General features: G+C 42.6%; 1 protein-coding gene across 3 annotated transcripts in view; it reads right to left on the reverse strand.

The window, feature by feature from the left end:
- The window catches only part of insig1 (insulin induced gene 1), a 38,405-nt gene continuing 16,180 nt past the window's right edge, over positions 1-22,225 (reverse strand). The window contains exons 1-9 of one of the 3 annotated variants that reach the window (XR_004612288.1): positions 17,162-17,298; positions 16,476-16,632; positions 16,288-16,374; positions 15,825-16,175; positions 13,920-14,044; positions 13,548-13,714; positions 12,748-12,847; positions 10,382-10,712; positions 1-23 (exon numbers count right to left, since the gene is read on the reverse strand). Coding sequence is in view for 2 of the 3 variants with exons in the window: in XM_034571857.1 (XP_034427748.1) it covers positions 10,683-10,712; positions 12,748-12,847; positions 13,548-13,714; positions 13,920-14,044; positions 15,825-16,175; positions 16,288-16,357 (843 nt within the window). In the remaining variant the exon portion in view is untranslated. Of the gene's footprint in view, positions 24-8,754; positions 10,713-12,747; positions 12,848-13,547; positions 13,715-13,919; positions 14,045-15,824; positions 16,176-16,287; positions 16,448-16,475; positions 16,633-17,161; positions 17,299-22,225 lie in introns of those variants that run through there. The other 2 variants (XM_034571857.1, XM_034571858.1) reach the window with 2 other exon arrangements.

Raw genomic sequence — 22,225 nt, forward strand, 5'->3', positions numbered from 1 at the left:
CACACACACACACACACACACCCCTTGAAGTATAATACATGGCATGCATTGTGCGCATGTGCCCTGTCCTTGAGTTCCTATAACCTATTTTTCCCTCTGTCTCTTCCTTGGTAGGATTGTCTCACACGTCACCAGCTACTATGGAGTATACTACTACAAAAGGTGACGCGCAGGAGGAGGATTTGTGAATGGACGCCGTGATGTGTGCCAGCTCACAGATCAGAGGGCGGTGGGACCTCTACAGATGCACCCTGAAACCCCCCCCCCCCCCCCCCAACCTCCTTCTCTCCCTCTCTCTCTGTGTACCCCACCCTTCGCCCGGCACCCCTCCCTCACTCACCCCCCCTCCCTCCCTCCCTCCAGATGAATGGGGGTCTCTAAGATATCACCATGCAGGGGTCGAACCAAATCCTACCAGCTTCCTGTGCCTTTTCAAAAAACCCCACGTTTCCCCCATTTCGTGACCCCTGTATGATTTTTGTTGTTGTTGCGCTTTTGTGCGCCAGGAAGATCACTGCACCCCCCCACCCTTTTTTTGTTTTGTTTGTTTCATCCAAAAGCATGGCAGCCGAATTATAAAAATATTAGAAGCATGTAGTCCACACTGCAAAGAGTCAATCAGTTCGGAAGTAACATTAATGTGGAATTAAATGTCCGGGTTGGAGGAGGGAGTTCCACCTGGTTCCATTGCCCCCATTGTTTGCCAGGATTTTTACCAGAAACAGGAGGGTCTGCCAGTGCGTTGAAATAAGGCAGAAGTGGGCAGATGACGAGGAACCTGTGCGTGGGTGGAAAAAAAGGGAGATTTGGATTAGAAATAAATACAATTATTGTTATTTATTATTTATTATTATTGGATATTTCTTTAGCTCTGTCTTTTCGCTGCAGCTCCATTTCACTGCCAAATTCTGGAGCCCGTATAACAAAATAATTTGCATTAACTCCCAAACCTACTTCCTATTCCTCTAAATGATATAAAACATGAATGAGGATTTTTATTTTTTAAGAAAAACCCAATTTAATTCCTCCTCATATTCCAGATGTTAGACCCTGGCTGTAGTATCCCACCACTATTTATTCACGATGCAGCTGATGTCTATATAAGTTTTTTTCCCCCTCCGTGGTGTGAATGTGTTTACAGAGGAATCCTCTGGAGTCGCAGCGGACTTCAGGGGCCGCAGAAGCTCCTGGTCTCAGCCCTTCATAGGTTTTAATAACTCTTAATCCGTCTGATCGGTCTGGCGTAGATAAGTCTCATTTGAATTGGGATTGTTCTTGAGGACGAGTCTCAAACGGAGCTTAGCGCAAACAACTGCACCACCCTGAGCGCAATTAAGGCCTCAGCTAAATGAGAGCGAGGCTTAATTGAATGCGGCCGAGTTCCCATCAGCAAACTCTTAAACGCTGCTCTGATGTGAGTCATAACCGCGTTTTATTTACGAGACAGTGTTTTCTGTAAAATACATTTCTCACAGGGATAAATCAGCAGAACCCGAGACTTTAATTTGTGTTATTTTATAAAGGAAAACAGTTTTTTAAAAGTCTTGTCATTGTTCATGAGGAAAACAAATAAAGTGGGAAAAGGTTTTTGTAGTTGTGATGCAGGTTATGTTGGATGTTAAAAACAAGAACAACTTTAAAACTAGCTAAAGAAATAATGGTTTATAAAAAACAAATAAGTTTAATAGATTTCATCATTGATTTCTGGTTTTGTCAAAAAGTCCCGAGTTGAAAAATAGAGTTTAAATCCTAAATAGTTATTTGAACAACACGAGGAGGCAGTAAGTTAAGTTTCTTACTCTTCTAATACGAAAAACAAAAGAAGAAAATTTAAGTTAAAACAGGATCCTAACAAGAAATGAAAATGGAAGCTGCAATTTCCTCTGCAGGGAATTTGACCATGCATTGTTTTATTTTGTTGAAGTTTGAAGTTTTAAAAATAAAAGATAGAAGAAATAGTTTGAAAACAGCCTGTAGCCTAAATTATTACTTTAAAGTCCAGTGATAAATTAATAAAAAGGTTTATGAGGAAAATTCAAATTGTTTAGGTTTAAAAAATAAAGTGTGCGTCAAACAGAGAATGAGTAAAATCCATTTTTTTATTCTCTGACCTGCAGCTATATAACTTTAAAAAAGGGCTTTTTGATTCTCATGTTAAAATAAACACGTGAAAGTCACGAGAAGTAAAATTCTAAGTTAGTTCACGGGGACTCCACAGTTTCCCTCTGTGCGTAAAGTCTCCGGTTTCCCTGCGTGACGCTCAACTGGTGTCAGGAGCCGCAGAAAAGTTCAGCCTCCAGTTCTCCAGCTGGTCCGCAGCACTTTCAGGACGTCTTACTTGTGACAGCAAAGAATGAACTGCACGTGATGGCTATTTCCGTAAGGTTAATGGGTTTACATTCTCAGTCATACAGAACAAATAGGCTAGCGTGCAACATGGAGGGGCTGGGGGGGAGAGAGAGAGAGAGGGAGAGAGAGGAGAGGGGGGTGTATTTATGAATGGAAAAAGTGCTGCTGAAGGGACCCTGGAAGAAAAGCCAGTGTAATGTAAAAGAGCGCAGTCTACCTGATGTTCACTGACCCCCCCCAACCTCCCCCCTCCAGTTCATTCATTCATTCAGCTCTGCTCGGTGGCCCCTAAAGGTCCTGGTCCTCCATGCTCCATGTGGCGGGGAGGGGGACCCAGGATGCTTTTTGGATGGTCCGCATGCCTCGTGCACCTGTCTCGCGTTTATGAGGGAGGGAGGAACAAGTGGGAGAGGAAGGGGAGAGAGAGAGAGAGAGAGAGAGAGAGAGACAGGTGGAAAGCACTTGCTGCGGAGTGAACTCGCTGTTTGTTCAAGGAGAGCAGGTTCCTTTTACGCACGCATGCACAGGTCATCAGAAACGCGCAGAGCGGCCACCACCACATCAAGATCCATCTGCGGAATCCTGCTCGTTATGTTTCTCAAATATTCTATCATGCAAATATAGAAAAAGGTGGAAAGGTGCATTCTTAAAAAAACAAGCATCTCCAATTAGTTAGAGCTGCAGTGAATCAATTTCCCCAAATCGTATTCATCTCCTTTATTGAAGCATCTGCAGCCACACAAACCTGTGGCATGTTTTATTTCATATTAAAACATGCAAGTTTTAAAAAGTAAAATGATTTAAAAAAGGAAAAACCCAGCTTCGCCCCTGCAGGTGTTTTTTCCCTCCACCTAAATTCCGAGTTCATTCCGAGCGCGAGGAAACAATTTCTGTTATGTCCCAGGGTCCAGCTTGCAACTTTAATTATAGTGTTAAGAGGTCAGTCCTACGCGGCCACTCGACCCCTCTCCCTGTGTGGCATCGCGCCCTGTGCAGTTTAACTCGCCAAAATAGTGCCGGGCTCCCTTTCACCCCCTCCACCTCCCTGCAAATGCACCTGAGTTGTTTTTACCCCCCAGCCGCGGATATGTCGTGAATTTGTCACTTATCAGGGGAGTGGGGGGGGGAGTCGGCCTGTCCGAGGCCATTTCGGGCGCAGTAACTTTCCCAGATGGTTTTGAGCCATGCCAACTTTGTGCGTCTCTCAGCAGCGAGGTGAACAGGCCGCGCGCCTGTTGCTTCTCCAGAAATGTCCCTCAGGCCTTTTAATGGAGTCTAATTAAAACATGATAAACACGCAGCTTCGGTGCATCTGTGACATCGTTGTAGGAGGTGACACATCCCTTATAGGCCCATGTGTGTGTGTGTGCGTGTGTGTCTGTGTGTGTGACCTTAAACAGTTCTGTTGCAAGTGGCTGTGGAGTTGTGGGGTTTCAGGGTTTCATGGCAACACAACAGGTGTCTGAGGTTTTGGTTTTTCCCGGATGCAAATTGACAGAAGGACTGAATCACCGTTTTGAATATTTAATGTTATAGATCAGTGTTTCATTGGCACAATTAAAGCAAATGGAGCTCATCTTAAAACCAGTGAGTTGAGCTCAGTTGAATTTAATTGAATGAGCATATTTAAACCTCTTATCATTTACAGAAAACTAAGGAACGAGCATGAATATTGAGCTGTGCTGTAAAAAAATTTGCAAGTTGATGCATGAGTTTCTGTCTCTAAATTCTCACCTTGATTTATTCCATTACCCTTAATTCAGTTATTATTATTATTATGAGCCCCTGGTCGATTTACAGAGTCTGGTCCTGGCTGTATAAGATGCACTCGGTGCGTTTGAAGGATTTGTCTGCATGATGTGCCATCACCTGAGGTGGATGCTGTCATTTCTGTTATTGTCCTGCAGAGGAAGAGGGGGAACGAGCAGGAAAAGGCACAGAAGGCTGAACATGCTGACTGAACTGTTAAATCCCACTGAGACCAGGACTGTTGTTTACGCTCTTAAAGATGCTGCTGTCTCTTTTGTCGGTGTGTGTGTTTTTTAATGTAGACATTTTTTAGTTTTCCACTTTGGGAGGACTGGAGGGCCAAGAAATCAGAGCTAGTAAATGAAGAAAGTGGGCGCGTGGATCATTTCGCCCTCAGATGAGACAGGAGGCAGAGGGCGGCCCTCGACAGCCATTTGAATGGGATCTGAGAGGTAATTTGAACTAAAATGGAGTCCACGTCTGAGCCACTCACTCAGCCCCCCATGGCATCCACTGAAATTCATTATTCCTGGCCAGCACAGGGAGAGGCAATGAGCGAGGGCAGAGGACAGGAGTGGACCCAGCTCTGGTGTAATGAAGACTCAGTAGACCTAAACGACACACACACACACACACACACTTTCATTATATATCACACAGAGCAGGACATTAATGCCACTGAAGACCTTTTGGCAGAGAAATAAGAGTGTGCAATGATTTTCTCCACACTCAATCCATTTCATTGACCTTTTCCATCATGCATGTGACTCTGCCCCGCTCGCTGCACTCTGAGATAAATATTCCAAGAATAATATTCCTGCCACCGTTTAATAAATTATCCTCCTGAATCTGAATTTTCACGTTCATCTCTGGTTTTTAAGAGGGTTTAGGAAAAATTTATAATTCTCTAGTTTGCTCCCTCTTTTGTGCACGCTTTGGCTTCTGCATACTTGATTATGCATTTTTCAAACATATTCACCATGTCATCTCAGATCAGTTAAATGCATTCTACCTGTGTGTTGTTGTGTAAAGTCTCGGGAGGTTTCTGTTTTTAAATGTGGTGGGATGAGAAGGTAAAACCTGCATTTTAAAAGATCAGGCACTGCCGTTTCTTGGGCTTCCACTAGGAGTCCAAAGTAATAAGGTGCAGACAGGCTGAGAGGATAAATACTGTCATCTGGTGGTAACAAAAGCCATCACCACTAAGTAGTCAGCATTGTAATCACTGCATGGTTTCCTCCTGCATGTTTAGGTCCTCATTAACCTTTAAAGCATCTGTTTTTACTTTCCAGCTGTTTGGATTCAACTCAAGTCCGAGACCCAAAAAACAGTTTATCACCAGAGTTAAAGCAAATACATGTCAGGATGTTTAATGTGACGGCACACGAGAGACAATAAATGTTTATGACATTTCCTTTCAGGGGAATACGTGTCATCTGCATCTGGCCAGGAACATGGAGGAATATTCAGATACTTTACCTAAGTACCAGGACACAATGGGAACGTACTCCACTACAAGTGAAAGTCCTGAGTTCAGAGTTGTATTTGAGTAAAGTTAATGTAGCAGTAAATAAATGTAGTGGAGGTATAGAGCAAAATGGAAATACTGAAATGTACTTCATTAGTTTCCACCACGCAGGCCTGGGCCCTGAGGTGAAGAGTGATTCCTGTACAAAAGTCTGAAGAAGTCATTTAGTCTTGTTTTCCTCATTCAAATCAATAACTATATTTATAATTGTATTGTATTGATTATATTTTTTGAGATGTGTGAATATGTAAAAGAGTCGAGTCAAACTGAAGCTTCAGATTCTTGAAGATACTCTCATCCAAGAGACCTCATAAATTCACCAGAACTTACAGTTCAAAGTACTCCATGTTATAGAAACCCCTCCTGTACTTTCATAAATATCTCTATACAGTATTTTATGTTATATTCCAAAAGTACAATGCTACCGGATTCTGTTGAATTCTGTTATTACCTGCACCAAGCAGGTTGTATTTTAATTTCTGTCTGTCTCCCAGCAGGTTTACTCCTAACTACTTATAGTGGGGTGGGGTGTTACTCCAGGAAGAACCAATTAAATGTTGGAGCGGATCCGGACAAACGGACGGCTCCAGGTAGTTTTTCTCATTTCCTGTAACATGGCGTGATAAGGCGTCCGGCTAAGTGGAGGTACGGCCTCTCTGAGCCTCTTCTATTCTCACTGTAATGATTATATGTACATGTATTACATTATCATAATGTATATTGCTCATTGTCTATGCATGCTATTTTCACATTATGCTTCATTATATTCATTATTAATGCATACATATGCAACCACGCACAAATATTCATTCCAATTATAATGTATCTAAAGCCACTTTGATGTGAATAATTTGAAAACTCTACTGGTTTTACTCACATGTTTGTACTGGTTAGAATACAGCTTTCTAACTTTGTTGTCGATGATGTGGGTCATGAATTTCCCCCTGGGGTGAATAAAGTTTGATCTTTAAAGAAAGACACAGGATTCTAAGACATTAAAGTAAATAACATCAAATGGACATATCTGCGTGTGGAGTTGTTAAATGTTCACGTCACTGTCTTCACTGCATCAGATTAGAGACTAAACCACAGAAACTCTAATGGAACGATCAATGAGCCAGGAGGAGCTGCAAGGGGACGACATCGAACGGCCCACCAGTCGAACCCATAGACGGTGCAAATCAATAGATCAGATGGGCCCAGGCCTGTCTCCTCTCCCCTTGATGAGAGGACAGACAGAGGAAGAGGAGGAGAAAGGAGGGGAGGGGGAAGGGGGGGGGGGGGTTTGGCAGAAAGAAGGTGCTCTAATGGAGTCTTTCAGTTCACTGTGGCTGGAAATGAAAGGAGGTTGAAGCTCGGCCAGTTATTCAGCCTGAGAAGAGGAGGAGACTGAGGGAGGAGGGAGGGAGAGAGGGAGGGCGTGTGGCGCTGGATCACTGCCATGATCAGATAGATAGATACTAGAGATAGAGAGATAGATACTTTATATAGATAGATACTAGAGATAGATACTTTATATAGATAGATACTAGAGATAGATACTTTATATAGAGCGATACTAGAGATAGACTGATAGTAAAGATAGATACTAGACAGATACTATAAATATATAGATACTATATATAGATAGATACCATAGATTGATAGGTACTATGTAGATATATATACAATAGATAGATAGATATAGAGGTAGTAGATGGATACTATAGATGGATGGATACTAGATATTGATACTAGACAGACACACAAAGACACAGTGTAGATGGTAACACAACAGATACATAGACGTTTGTGTTCTGACCCCAGGATGAGGGTCTGATTCAGAGTAGCCCACAGATATTGGCCCCACTCCCAGAAATTTCCCCCAGTGCAAAAGGTTAACTGTCAGCCCCCCGCTGGGTATAAATAGAAGTCTGCCGTCCAGAGAGGCGTGTTCTGAGAGGGGGTAGACAGAGGAGGACGAGGAGGAGGAGGAGGAAGGGTTCCGCCTGATCGCGGTGACACATCCAGGGGCACACAGGCTACTTTCAGGGGTTGTGTGGTGGTGGTGGGGGGGGACGGGGAGGGGTCCTGCAGAGGAGCCAGAGAGGAGGAAGATGCAGCCGAGGACATTATAAAAGAGACTGGAGACTGACAGAGAGGCCCCCGGACAAAAGAGCGTCCTCATCTATTCAACTTGGCTGTGACAGCAGACACAACAAATACCAGCATCAGCACCCTGGAAAGATCCCGTCCAATTGAGCTGCTGCTGAAACTGACAACCAGAAAAAACAGGGTGAGGGTGCTGTTGTTTCACTGAAGCTGCTGAGACGTGTAATTAGGCTTCTGTTCAGCAATCAAATGCAGAATGAATGGCTGAAACCCAGTTACACGTTGGTATAAGGTTAATATGACAGGAAGTTTCTGTCTTTCTTCCTGGTTTGGACGACAATATCAATATGTCGGTATCAAACACATAATTCAACAACATTCTGAAGAGCCCATTCCTCTGACAAGTCCCAACAGCCCCCTTGAATTAAAACAAGCCTCACAGCTGAGGCCACAAAGTCTCAAATTTGATTCCCAAACTGCACACAATCATTGATATCAACCCTCTTAGAGAAATCAATGAAATTATTAAATAAAAGTCCAATCCACACCAAATCTTAATGGGCCCTTCCCTGACCCATACCACATCCTAACATCTTTCGTGGAGCTAAATGCTCATCACCTATATTAAACTAGTTTTAAATCCCTTAAACAAACCGCCAGGGCCTAAGGCCACATATAGTTTCGTATTTGTTACCATACAGCGGCTGAAAAAATCCTTCACCCCTCATGAACCATTATTTAAATCCATAAGATCCATATTTGTATTTGTGCATATATAAATAATTCTCTGAGAAATCAAGGAAAATGATGAAAAAGCCTTTCTCACAATGCTAAAGGGTAAATGGTCGGTATTTATACGGCACTTTGTAGTCTTGACTCACTGACCTATACCACATCCTTCCAATAAGTTTTGTGTTAATCAGTTTGGAAAATCCTGCTAACAAACAAACACAGATGAGGTTGATATTCAGCTCCTATTATAAACTAGTTCAAAACCCCTAAACCCAATGTGTGCGTGTGATGACTCGACACAGACGTCCTTATCAGGTGTTTTTTATTTTTCACTTAAATCCAAGGTAGCAAAAATGATACACAGCTGAAATATCAAGACACACGCACACACACACACGCACACACAGAAACTCTAAAACATCGAAAAAACAAGAAGGTGCTTCACCACCTCGGAAAAAAATAAAGCTTCCTCTTCGGTTGAGTCCACCTGAATGTGAGCAGATGATCCTGAAGCGATCTGCCGTTAAAAATCCTTAAAAAAATAAATCAAGTTTCCTTCGGTTATACTAAAATATGAGATTAAATAAAATGAGAACAGTTTGACACAGTATATATTTTTCTTAATGGTGTCTCTCTGATGAGTCATCGGTATCGACTCTAAAAGGCATGTGTAATCTCTGACAACAAAAAATTCGCACTAAAAAAAACAAAAGATGTTATTGCTTTTTTTCTTTTAAGTATCACCACTGCATATACTTACAAATTAGACTTTTTTTTAAGCCTCTGTCAGAAATAATAATAAATAAGGAAGAATAATCGGCTCATGTATATACTTTGATTGCACTTAATCCTTTAGACCCCAAACACTAACTAACATACTGTAGATCTAGTATGGTAATACACCTGTCTGATTACATAGGCAAGCCATTATACATACAAGCAGTAATGTCAAGATGTTGGTACCAATGAAAAACTAAAGTTATAGTGACAAAAGCACTACATTCTATAATACACAGGCAATCACAGATTGCAAATCTTAAGTAAAAATGTCCTCCCCTCTCCTTCGACTGGTGTATGTTCCCAAACCAACAGCAACTGCTGGGAAATCAAAATGTGGTAAAATCTTCGTCTGGATGGGAAACACAGGTTCGTCTGACGGGACGTTTAACACGTGGTTAACAGTGACCACAGGTGCTGGTAGAAAGTGGTTGGAGTATAATTGTACAATACATTCTCTCACATCCGCATTCTTACTGGTGGGGTTTGTTTCAGTCCGTGCTAATACTCTGATGTCCTGCTTAACGAAGAAAACACTCCTCCGTCCGAATTCTCTGAGACACACTCGAAAATATACTGAAGGTCTCGGAGTAAGTTTGCGTGAATAATAGTAATGTGATTTGTGAATATGATACTGTTCATTTCCGAGTGAATATTAGCCAGTAAAGATTGGTATTAAACCAATTGGCAATCATTCATTTATCATCGCTCTTTAAATCGTAATCCATGTACGATGCGTTTAATGATCACGTAAAAGAAAAGTTCCCTTGGATTAGAAGATCGTCATCCTCTCCTCCAACTCTCTGCGAGGAATCGAGTTAACCTTCTACATGGGAACCATCATCCTCATTTGGTTTGGGGTCATTGAAAAATCCACAAAATAAATACTTAATTTTGGTTTGATTGGGAACACACATCTCCCGTGTGCCACAGTGGAGCTGCAGCTTCTTAATACATTTCTATATGATAGTGAAGACAGTTTCTTTTTCTGTCCATTCACACGTTTCCCTTTTGTGATCACATTTAAATTCAGGAAGAAAAGAAAAACCAAACTAAAATGGACACTATAGGACCCCACTGCAAGTTCTCTCTCCTAATACAGCCACGCTTAAGTGAAAAAAAAAAAATCTCACGCCATTAACCACAGGAGGTCACACACACTTCCTGCCTGGGAATAAAAATCAGTCCACTTTTTAAAAAAAACAAGAAAAAGGCGAGGAAGTCTTAATGCTGATGGAGAACAACGGAGGTGGGAGCGAGAGGCTGTTTGGCCACAAGGAGGTGCAGAGGACATGGCACGTTGGACGAGGGGATTTTTTTCCGACCCGCACGTTTGTTATGATGATAACAACAGATGAAGTCAGAACAATGAGTCTTTTCTCTCCTCCTCTTGCACAGAACTAGTCCATTTTAGCGCCGGGCATCTTCCGCCTGGTTTTTCTGTCTTTCCCGCCGCTCAGTCCATGTGTGGTTTCTCCACACCACCCTAAGGGAAGAGAGAACAGGGCGGCCATTGTTATTAACATGTCCTTGTTCATAAATGATCAAGGAATGCAGTAATTAGAAATCCAGTCAGAACATTGGTACGATACAATATCTACCTTCGCCAATGACGTAATGTTTACATCTGTTTGTCTGTATCTTAGCAGGATTACGCAAAAACTTCTGGAAGGATTTCAAAGTTACTCAGAGGACGGATAGGGTGTCCGTCAGGGAAAAACCCATTATTATTATTTTCTTTTACTTCCTTTACGTCCTATAAAAATAAAAATTCAGATTTAGTTAAGTTTAAATGTGGCTTCATAATGGGAATGGTGGCGTTATGTGCTCTTTGAGTGACATCCTAGTTACATTTGTTTTACAGTAGAAATAAAGTTGCAGTTTTTTAAAGTGGGAAATCCCTTATAAAAGACTGTAGTCACACATTAACACGTTAAGTTTTGTTTCCCTTCAAACTGACAATAAAACCAAACTCTGGACAACTCCCTGATTTGTACTCGCGGTGTGCAGCTTCAAATAAATACAGATTTGTTGCAGATTAGTTCTAAAAAAAGAAACTCTTCCAGTTCCCTTTTTTCCCCAAATGTCAGCAGAACATTTGGTACAAAGACGGGAACAACGTGCTGCTTGCTCAACACCACACAACCGCATAACGCTTTTTTCCATTACTCATCTTATCTATAACAAGACAGTGCAAACATATTCAGACTTAACAGCTCAGCACTTTGTGTACTCAGCTGCATTATCACCTGATTTGTCCACAAATCCAACTGTAACTTGAGCCATTCAGCAGATCTACAAAGAACCGGAGCTGGACGGAGCAGAGCTTGTTTGGTTTTAATTCGACGTCGTCACTAAATAGTTTTCTTGTTCCTCCTGATCCTCCTCATAACTGACCCACTGGAGCCGGAGTGAGAAGGAGAAAAAGAGACGCGGAACAAAACCACGAGCGCAGGCTTGTGCCAACATTCCTCAGGCCTCATCACAAACAAAAACAACAAGGAGCAAATGACCCTCTGGTCGGCCGAGTCCTGACTGGCTCTGTGTGTCTCGCCACGACTGTGAAAAACAACAGCTCTTAATCTGCTTTCACGCTTTCACTGAGTCAAACTGAGGGAGTGACGGGACCCTTACTTTACAGACAGAATGAGGTGAGGCTTCTGGGCACGAGCTTAATGAAGACGTCAAGGCCGACGTGATGGGATAATTATGAAGGGAACGGGGGCGTCCGCTGCCGCTTGCACATCTTTAACTCGTTTGACAATGTTGGCTGCTGTTGTGGTTCGGCCAAACGCCGGCACAGAGTGCGTGTGGTGCAGTGGAGTCGGGATTTTCTGTTTATACGCTGAGAGGAGTTCGGTTTTACACGGGTTGGTTTACCCCTGAATTACATTCTTAGCAAATTGGAGAATGGTCCAGATCAGGAGCATTGTGTCACAGTAAAACATTCCCCCGTGACCAGCGGTACTGAATCGGGTTTGGTGGCAGTTTAAAGCTGTAGTTCACGATAAAATGCCAACTCATCTATATGGCTGGAAATATTCTTGTAAAAATGTCTAAAAAGTTGTAAAACATTTATCCCTTTATAATAAGGAATCCAAATAGAAAACAAGCTGCATTTTCAAGATCTTAGCAACAAGACTATTCCTCCAACATCACAGAATTCTTTAAGTCGGACAAACAGGTTCTGAACTTAAGGACGCCAAGCTTCTGTCTTCAAAGCAGATTAATTATACTACGAGAGCCATTTAGAATTTACGTCTATGTTTTGGAATGTATTTATTCTGTATTCTGTTATCTGTATGTCAATCCTATTATTATTATAACCTAACCCCATTTGAAAAGTGCAATACAAATAAAGTTTGATTTGTTCCTATTTTTGGAACTAAAAAAACAGCTTCTTGTCATTTCTATTTATTAACCTGCTCACTAAAATTTATATCTACATGCAAACATTACCAGTGTTGGAGTTTGACCCTTTGGTTACAACAATATATTATATAAATGATTTCAAACATTACCATGGCGAGTTGGCGTCCTATGTTTCCCACGGTAACTCCTCCTGAGAAGAATATACACGGGAGCCAGGAGCGTACGTACAAGAAGTCTGGAGATGTGTACCTGAAAGAGAGTGACAGACAAAAAACATCTTATTAAACACAATCCTCAAAAAACACCCAACAGGTTTTGTGACGTTGTTCTGGAGCCGGACCTCTGACCTCCCAGCAAGGAGATCCAACAAAAACAGAATCTGCTGCAAAGCTCGACAAGTTCGCCTATAATAAATAAAACAACTGAATTTCTCTTTAGGCAAAAGTCTATGAATAAGACGTGTGTCAGATCTGACGGGAAGGAAATGGTTTTTAAAGTCAAAGCTGGAGACAGATCTCTGAGTAAGAAAAACATACAAAACCTGTCATGCTGGAACCCATTATTACATCGCCTCCTTGCTCACCCTCCCTTGTCACGTCAGCCTGAACTGCAGCTGCCTTTTGAACCTCATGTCAACACTCACTCTTCTCTGCTGTGTGTTTTTGATTATGTGCTACTGAAGCATGCAGGCCTGTTAATTGGGCTCCCAGAGATAAATGTGTTATCTTTGACAAATCTTTTTTTGACATCAGACGTATAGAAAAACTTCCAGATTCTTAGTTTACTTCCCTTCAAGAGGGTGGGGCTTACTCGCAGAGCTGTATAAATAACAATTACACTAAGTCAAACACAGAACTTGTAGCAGGTGATTGTGATTCATCGCTGAACACAGCATCAGTTTTGCTTCCTCATAAGCGAGCTTTTCGTTCCACTTGAATGGCTGACTTACTGGTAGACCCCGTTGTAGACGAGCAGCTGCGTGAACACCGTGGCGAGGAAGGCCGTGGTGATGCCCAGTCCAAAGCCGCTGCGGGACCGGTCAAAGGTCCACCACAGGCCCAGGGACAAGGCCGCCAGCGTCAGGGAGAGCTGCACGTTGTTGTCGAAGTCTAGTTTCTGTGTAACGGGGGCAGTTAAGGTCAAAGCAAAACCGTTTGACGTTAGCATGGCGTCTGCTCTTACTCAAATATTTGTCTGACCTCCTAGCACCAAGTTCCTTCACTTCTGAGAAGACAGAGGGTATAGAAGGACACCCCTGTTAAAAACATCCTTATTAAAAAGGGTAAAACAGTAAAAACATTAGTTCTTGGTGAAAGGATACAACACTGGCGTGGTTGATGCCGACGAACACTGCGATGCACCTCATGACGCTGGCCCACTCCCTCTTGAACTTGTGCGGCTCACCCAAGTGGCTGTCGAGGCAGGGGTAGAGGAGGCCGACCACAGCTGCAGACAGGAGCAAATAGAGACTCGGCATTAAAACAAGATAAGGACCAATTCTGCGAAAACGCCAGAGGTCAGACTGTGTCATTGAGTCTGAGACGACTGACAAAACCTTGATTGCCTTTTATACTGGCTTGTTTGACTGTATTTATGTTTTGTTTAATTCCAAATAATGTGTTATGTCACCATAATGTCAATAAAAGGTTTTTAAAAAATACAAGAAATAACTATGGAAAGACCCTAAAAAAATACAACAGAAATATGCAGTACATGTCTGTTTAAGGAATTTGAGATTAAACAATGAGTCGATTAACTGATAAGTTGTTTTAAATATATATCTGAAACTTATTCTTACTTTCAAGGAAATGTATCTTCTAAATTCTGAGGACCGGCTGCTTGTCTTTGTCTTATGTGTTGGTAAAATTAATATATTTGGGATATTTATACTCTTTTTGTGAAAATAATTATGTAATTTTAGTGTGATTGATCAATACTAGAATATTAGTTGTAGACCAAACAGTAACATTATATACCAAACATGAATGTAGTAATAATAATAATAATGCAAAGACAAAAATACCAAACATTTGCAGTTTTTCATATCATTTCAAATCCTTCTTCCTGTTTTGAGGGTCATGTGTCTTTTCTCACATTTCATAACCTGAACAGTAATCACGTGGATGAAACTGAAACTAAGGGATAGAGTCACAGCAAAACTTATATTAAAAGATAATATTAGATCAGATAATAATTTATTAGTCCCACAACGGGCACATTTGCAGTACTACAGCGGCATGAGTCAAACATGGGCATTTGTGAGTAATAATACGCAACATGTAATACTTAAGTTTAAGGAAATATATAAAATGTAGAAAAATGTGAATGGAATAAAAACTAAGAGAAAGATGTGCAGTGTGAGAATATTGCAAAGTTAAGAGTTAAATAACTGCAGACGTGCTATTCGGTGGTGAAAGCACAGTTTACCAAGTAAAGACCTTATATGACACAGAGAATCATTAATCACGCCACACTCCGTCAAAACAAGCAGCTTCTCCTCCACCTCCACTTGTTTTCCCTCCTGCAGCCACATGATAAGGAGGAGGAGGAGGAGGAGCGCCGCAAACTTCCGGGTTCCTGGCCTGAAAGGCACCGCCCCCCTCAGCTCACCCGTTATGACACGGACCAATGAGCGCGCGGCTCGCCTCGTGCCCGGGCAGCTGCGGCCAATCAGAGCTCGGCAATCGCCACCATCTGTTCAAAGTCAGTTTGGTTTCACTCCCCCCCTCCACCCCCCACACAAGTGACTCGCAGACGAGACCACGCAGACTGACAAACAGCGGCGTGACAGGGGAAGGCTTGTGTAACAGGCCACAATAACAAAGCCGAACAGTGAATCATAACCTCATGATCACACACGCGTTGTTTGCAGAGGCGATTGTGTCGAGGTGTCGTTTTTCTGCACTGTTTAGTTTAAAAACGCCACATTTTTCCAAGTAGTCTGGCAACTGGTGCAAATAAACGCCTCAGGGGGGATTTAAACATGTATGTGCAGCATCAATTATTCATTGAGTTGATTTCTGAGGGTTTAAACTTTATTATAGTTAAAATGTTTATATGTGGGGGGGAAAGCTGCAGCACTGTGACTCCTCCCCTCCCCACATTCCTTTGTCTCAAAAGTTAGTCCTCAGATAACCCGGGTCAAACTGTCCCCCCCCAACTAAAAACAAACAAACAAACCAACATCATCTACTTCTTCCCATCCTCCATGTTTGCTGGTACTCACCGGCCCCGGTGCCGCAGCACGGCGGGATCCACCAGGCGGAGGAGAACAGGGTGGCCAGCACCTCCTCGGGGAACAGGGTGACGTGTCTCTGGATCTGGAGCAAGTTGAGCACCAGGGCGAGGAAGACCCCCACCGTGAAGAGGACCAGGCCCCGGCGGATCAGGTTGGCCGTGCGGACGTCGTGCAGGGAGCCGTAGGCCTGGCTCAGCACCGACGTGATGATGGACATCATCTCTTCGGCTTTGGACGCCAACCAGGTCGCTTCGGAGGACGAGTGCTTGGCTTCCACGCTCGACGCACAGGAGCAGCTCCAGCAGCGGGGCTCCAGTCTGGGCATTTGGCACTTCGGGGCTGGAGGGAGGCAGGGAAACGTGGTCACGACTGCACACACACACTCACACACACACACAAGCAGGGGTGTTTAAAACTAACTGTGATGAAGAGGAGAGAGAAGCTTCCTTACCTCGATCTCCAGACGTCTTCGCAGTCTGGTCCAAACTCAACCCTCCTCTTCCTCCTCTGCTGCAGCTCATCAGACGATCAAAAGCCCCTGCGTTTAAACAACAAGGATCAATCCCGTTGTGTGCTCACATCATCGTTGACTCTCTCTCACACACACACACTCTCCATTCCTCAGCATCGGGTTCATACCAGAGACGAGAGCTTCCTCTGCAGAAAACAATCACAGCTGTGTCGGGTGAGACGCGGCAGCCAATAGGAGCGCGGCGGCCGATATGACGTGGCGCCACCCCACCGCCCCCTCGTCCGGCTCAGCCGCACAAACCAGGCAGGATGGCTCTGCAGAGCCCTGAAGTGAAAGTGCAAACATCGACTTAAATGGATGCAAAACATAAGGAAGTACGCGCGTGAAGAGGCCGTGAAGGGATGCAGCCATAACACGAGCTAAACTGGGAATTTAGAATCAGGCTTTTATGGCCGAAGTAGCTATAAACACACAAGGAAATTGCTGTGGTGTTAGTGCAAGCATACAAGTATAAAAACAGTATAAAGATATTATAGACACTAGAAAATAGATATGTGCAAAAGTGAACTGTAGATATTTACAATTTGATGTGTTTGACAGTGACAACACTAAACCTGACAAAATCCCCAAATCTGTATATGTCAATACAATTTAGACAAAGTGCCCAATAACTTTTTTATCATATTGCACGTCTGCATAGGGCCAATAAAGGTGCATCTTATCATACGCAGTGATAAAAAAAACAATAAAACAGCCTAAAAGTTAATTATGAATCCAGAATTATAACCCCCACCGGCAATTTGCATGCATTGTAAGAATCATAGTTGTTTTCTAGGAGGAGAGATGTGTTTACCAGGCTAAGATCAGAAGCTGAGCGCGGTCCTTCTTGGATAAATACTCAAACTTTCACAGATCCAGTGTCTCTTCCTCTGTAACCATTCCAGCAAGCAACACCTTCACAAACTAACCCCGGCCTCCACACGCCCCTTATATATACCTGCAGCTGAGAAATGGGGTTGGTCGTACACCTGTCTTTTTCCCGGCAAGATAAGTTGTTGAACTTTGGGTCAGGTTGGAGGAGGTGGGGCCTCAAGGAGGAGGGCATGTAGGGCCCTGCACATCAGCCAGCGATAGTGGGTTTGGGGGGGGGGGGGAGTGCAGTCCCTGAATTACATAGTCTTTGAGAGATCCGACAATAACATGGAAACATGTTGCACAAGCAGCCTACATGACCCAGACCGACCGCCGGTAAGGCAGAGTGGAAACAAACTTCCCTCCATTGCATACGTGCAGTGAAAAACATACATCCATAGGAACATGTTGTTGCTCCTCAGTGCCTGCGGTCATGCACAGGTCATTTATTTCTCATTTGACATTGAGCCACAACCACATAACAGACATATGCAGGTGAAAACCTGCCGCTGTGCATTTTTTAATGATGAAATATTCACCCTCTCCTTCACAGAGACCAGCAAAACATAGCCATCATTTCAACATAACCCGTCAAAAAGTGCCACACTAAATCATATTTACTTAATTTCAGCTGCTGGCACTTTATAGAAAGTGCGATGGATGAATCATCTTGCAATTGCAAATTGGCAAAACGGAGTAAAGCTTCATGACCTCCAGCAAAATTTGGGAAACAAAAACACAGAGTGTATCAATCAGATTGCTTTTCTTTTTCAATTATGTTTAATTAAAATCCTTTTTTTGCTGGTAATCAACTGTGCCGCCGATGTCTCAGGGTGTTGTATTCATTTTTTTGTTTTGGCGATTATGTGGTGCTAAAACGCAGAACTGTGCAACGTGGAGGCAGATTTTTTGGTTGTCACCCAGTATTCTGCTTCAAAGCCTCAACCCAACCGCTGAATTTATCTCCTCTTTTTATGGCTGACTTCATGTGCCATGTGGAGGAAAATGATGCCCCAGTTACTGTGGATATTGGTAAAAAAACAGGCAATAACAATATTTATGAAAAAAGACGTGAAAACATTTTGGGCTCGTCAAAGACCTTTGGCCATTTTAGCCTAATTGCTCCGGGGACGGCCATGCTGACTGGTTGGTTGGTCTGTCGGATCGTCACTTTGCTCCACACTGAAATGAAATAAAAATATTATAGGACACAGAGTACTTTTTTAATGATTTTTCAAAGTTTTCACTAAACCAACAGTGAAATATCTCATAGTCTACAACATGTACTGGCACAAAACTCTTCACAGATGTTCATAGTTTGTACATGATGTTCCCTCAGGATTTTGGTGGTGACTTTTCCCTTAGTATTACCTCAACAACAGTTACTGTTACAGTTACACTTTAAATAATTTCCATATTTACTGCTTTTTACACTGTGGTGCATAGAAAATAAAAACATTTCACACATAAGATACCAGTTTGTGATGATTATCCGTAAAGAGTCAAGCTACACGACATGGGTGTTTGTCTATATTTACTTGTTTTTCTATTATTATTATTATAAGTATCAGCATCAGCACATTAGCATTTAGCTCAAAGCTCTGCACACCCTACACCAGCACAGCTACAGTCTCATTGTACCAACAAACAGCGATGCCAAGTGTAGAGGAGGGGCAACTATTTTGTTCCATTGACTTTCACATTATAAGTTATAAACCTTGACACCACACAACTTTAAAGATAAAACAGCTCTTTTATGTCCACTAAAGCAGCACAGAATGTGTTTCTGAATGTTAGCATTACAAACATACAAGTCATCTTACGGGCATTACAGTTTCCAGACGGCGCATTCAAATGGACCCAGTGTAAATTGGTTCCACTTGAACTGAATGGGGAAACTGCCATTTCCCAAAATGGCAGTGATAAATGAATGGTTAAGTATAAATGTCACAGTTGCACTCCATTGGAGCCGTTTCACCATTTTGTACCAAGTAAGTCAAGCATGAAAGTGTATTGACGGTTGAAAAGTTTGCCCTCGTGTCACATTTGCGTGTGTTTGTGTTGGTGTGCACAGACGCCTTGAACAAACACGGCATGTCTTACAGGATGAGAGGGACAGAGGAAATTCAGCTTTTTAATGTTGAACAGGTTTTCTTTTTCCTCCTCGCTCATTTCATAGTGTTCTTAAAATACATTTGGATATATTGGCACAGATCCCCACTCATGACCTCTTTACAGACATGCTGCCGCGGTCCTTACATGACACTCAGCCACTTTCACTTTGCCGCACTCCGTAGCTAATGACATCAGTCATATTTTTCCCCGTTCAAATGTCAGTGGACCATGTGGCTGACGCAGATAAATCACCCCCGCCTCATGGTTTTGGAAAGGGGGGGGGGGGGGGGCAGAAATAGAAGGGTGCACCTAGAGGGAGCTCCCCAAGGCCCCAAACTACTGCACCTCCCCGGTGATCCAACAATAGTATTCATCTCTGCCTCAGGACAAAATGAGTATGCTTGTCTCTGGGAAGGAGTGTGTGTAGCTGTGTATTCCCCAAATGAATATGTTTCTCTCTGTGTAATTCTTGGCAATCCAGGTGCCTGAGGATAAAAAGCCTACAGCATCGAGTGTGTGTCAGTGTGTGGGCGTCAGTGTGTGCATCTGGCTCTTTTCTTCCACGTGTATACATGTATGTGTTTATGTAGAAAGAAAAAAATGAATCTATTGTTGCATACATGCATGTATTTAGATTGCTTCTCCTTTGACAATAGCATGAGCATCAATATGGAGGCTGAAATCCCAACCTGTATGTTTGCTAATGCGGGGCCGTAATAACCGTGAAAATAAATAGCGCATATATAGCAAATAGCTCGTAGCAACCAGCAGTGCCGGCGCTGGCGTGGAAGGGGTCTCAGCCACATCAGAAGATAAAGCAGGATGCTATGACACTTCAAATGAATAGCAGATCAAGCGTGTCATAGATTATGCTGTTAGACTGGGAGGGATTGAATTATAGCTGAAGGAAAAGCCTCCTGGAACAGCTGCTAAATTGATCTATCAAACTCCGGCTTGACAATTTGGCTCCTCAATCCTGTGTGAAATTATGAAGGGAAAACGTCCCTAATCCGTCCTCTTCGGATAGTTGATTAAGACGAAAAACGGTTTCAGCGTCATCCAGCGTATTCCCTCTAGTTTACGTGTGTCAAAATTCATTGCACTTATTCTTCACTATGTGCCACTTATGGAGAACCTTTGAAATTGTGTTACCCATTATTAAAAAAATGGTATTTACATATAAATCCATCCCCTTTGTATCACTAGGTTAATAATCCACAGATTTCCAAAATTCTCCGAACCTATTTTACCTCCTTTCTCCGACCCCTTTGCTTCAACGCTTTCTGGGTACGTTTCAGGACACACCACCTTTTTTCCACTGCCACTCCCTCCCGCACTGTGCCATGGAAGATGAAAGGGGATTCTGGTGTATGGAGTGTATCGAGCAGCTTAACAAAAGGGATACCATAAAGGCCCTGACTCTACACCCCGAGGGCGTGGCACCAGGATGCAATCTCGCGGCCCCTTTGTTCTTTAGTGCTCAGCTCCAGAGATTGTTTCTTAGCGGCTCACCTTTTTCCACAGCCACGTCCTACACCCTGCTCTGTGCAGCCTGCGTATTCTTCTGGTTGCATTATGCTAAAACAGAAAGAATGTGTCGGGTTTTAAGGGGATGATAAACAGATCCTGAGTCAGAGCTATACAAGCCAAGTAAACTCTCTTTTGGAGAATAAAAAAAACACTGATATTTCAGAGACGTTGACCTGAATTGCTTATTCGCTTTCTTACCAAAAGTTAGAGAAGAAAGTTGATTCCACCTGCATGTCAGTACACTGAAAAATGAAAATTGTTTAGCAACTTCAATTGGTGGCACACAAATTAATCACATTTTTAAAAACATCATTCATTTTTGTGTAACAAATTTAAGTAAGTTGTTAAGTTGGTAAATCATTTATATGGTTATGTTGCTGGAGTCAGTTAAACTTAGTATAGAGGCAGTAAACAGTTAGCCTGCCTGTAGCCGATCTGTTTACTGTTGTTTTTACTTTCTGGCTTTTTGTACAGATAAAACCACAGAGTTTTATTGTGTTAATTAGTGAGCATTACATTTTTATTATCTCCCGACAAAGCTAGCTAGGCAGCTTCTAGAGCTGAATGTTTACTGCACAGACGGTATCACTCTTCTCAACTGACCTGAGGGTCTTTGGCCTAGTTTCCAAAATGTCAATTCTATCCCTTTATGTTGATGCTTGGTCTTCGCTGTGTGTTTGTTATGATAACCTACAGAACCCTCTGCTCTAATCAGCAGTGAGCTTCCTGCCGCTGAGCTCATCGCTGTTGTTGACCTTTCAAGAGCCATATCTCACTTTAAAGGAGAGCTCCAGTTTGTTATCTCACTGTTTTCTTTATTACTTTATGATTTAAGTGCAGTTTTATAAACCCGGTATGTGAGTCAACACCTCATACCTGCAGAATCTATGACTTATAGTGATGAAGTAACACCCTGGGACAATCTCACAAAAAACCTATTGGCTTAACAAAGGTACTACTTTGTTGCAGGGCATGTATCGAATGGTTTTAGATGACAGCATATAGGTGTTTGGGATTCAGCTCCCTTGTGCCTGTATATGTGGCATGTTTACACAAAAGCTCAATGCAAGTCAGTCACGCTCAGCATCCGTGAACAGCACAGTTCCAACAGCCAATGAACATATCCCCGGGGCGTCTGCTCAGGTGTCACTCTCGACCAATCGACGCTGCTCCCTCCTGGGTTCATTTGTTTGTCTGTGTTAGAGATAGGGAAATAGGAGGAACAGGAGCTAAAGAGTGGAAGAGCAAGTTTGTTTAAAGTCGGACGACTATCTTAAAATACACTTTTGTGTTTTACTTTTCTTCCCTTTTGTACGGTGGAGTTTTATTTGGTAAATCTTCTCCCCAAGCTGCGCAGCAC

The sequence above is a fragment of the Hippoglossus hippoglossus genome, chromosome 20, assembly GCF_009819705.1.
Source record: "Hippoglossus hippoglossus isolate fHipHip1 chromosome 20, fHipHip1.pri, whole genome shotgun sequence".
NCBI lineage: Eukaryota > Metazoa > Chordata > Actinopteri > Pleuronectiformes > Pleuronectidae > Hippoglossus > Hippoglossus hippoglossus.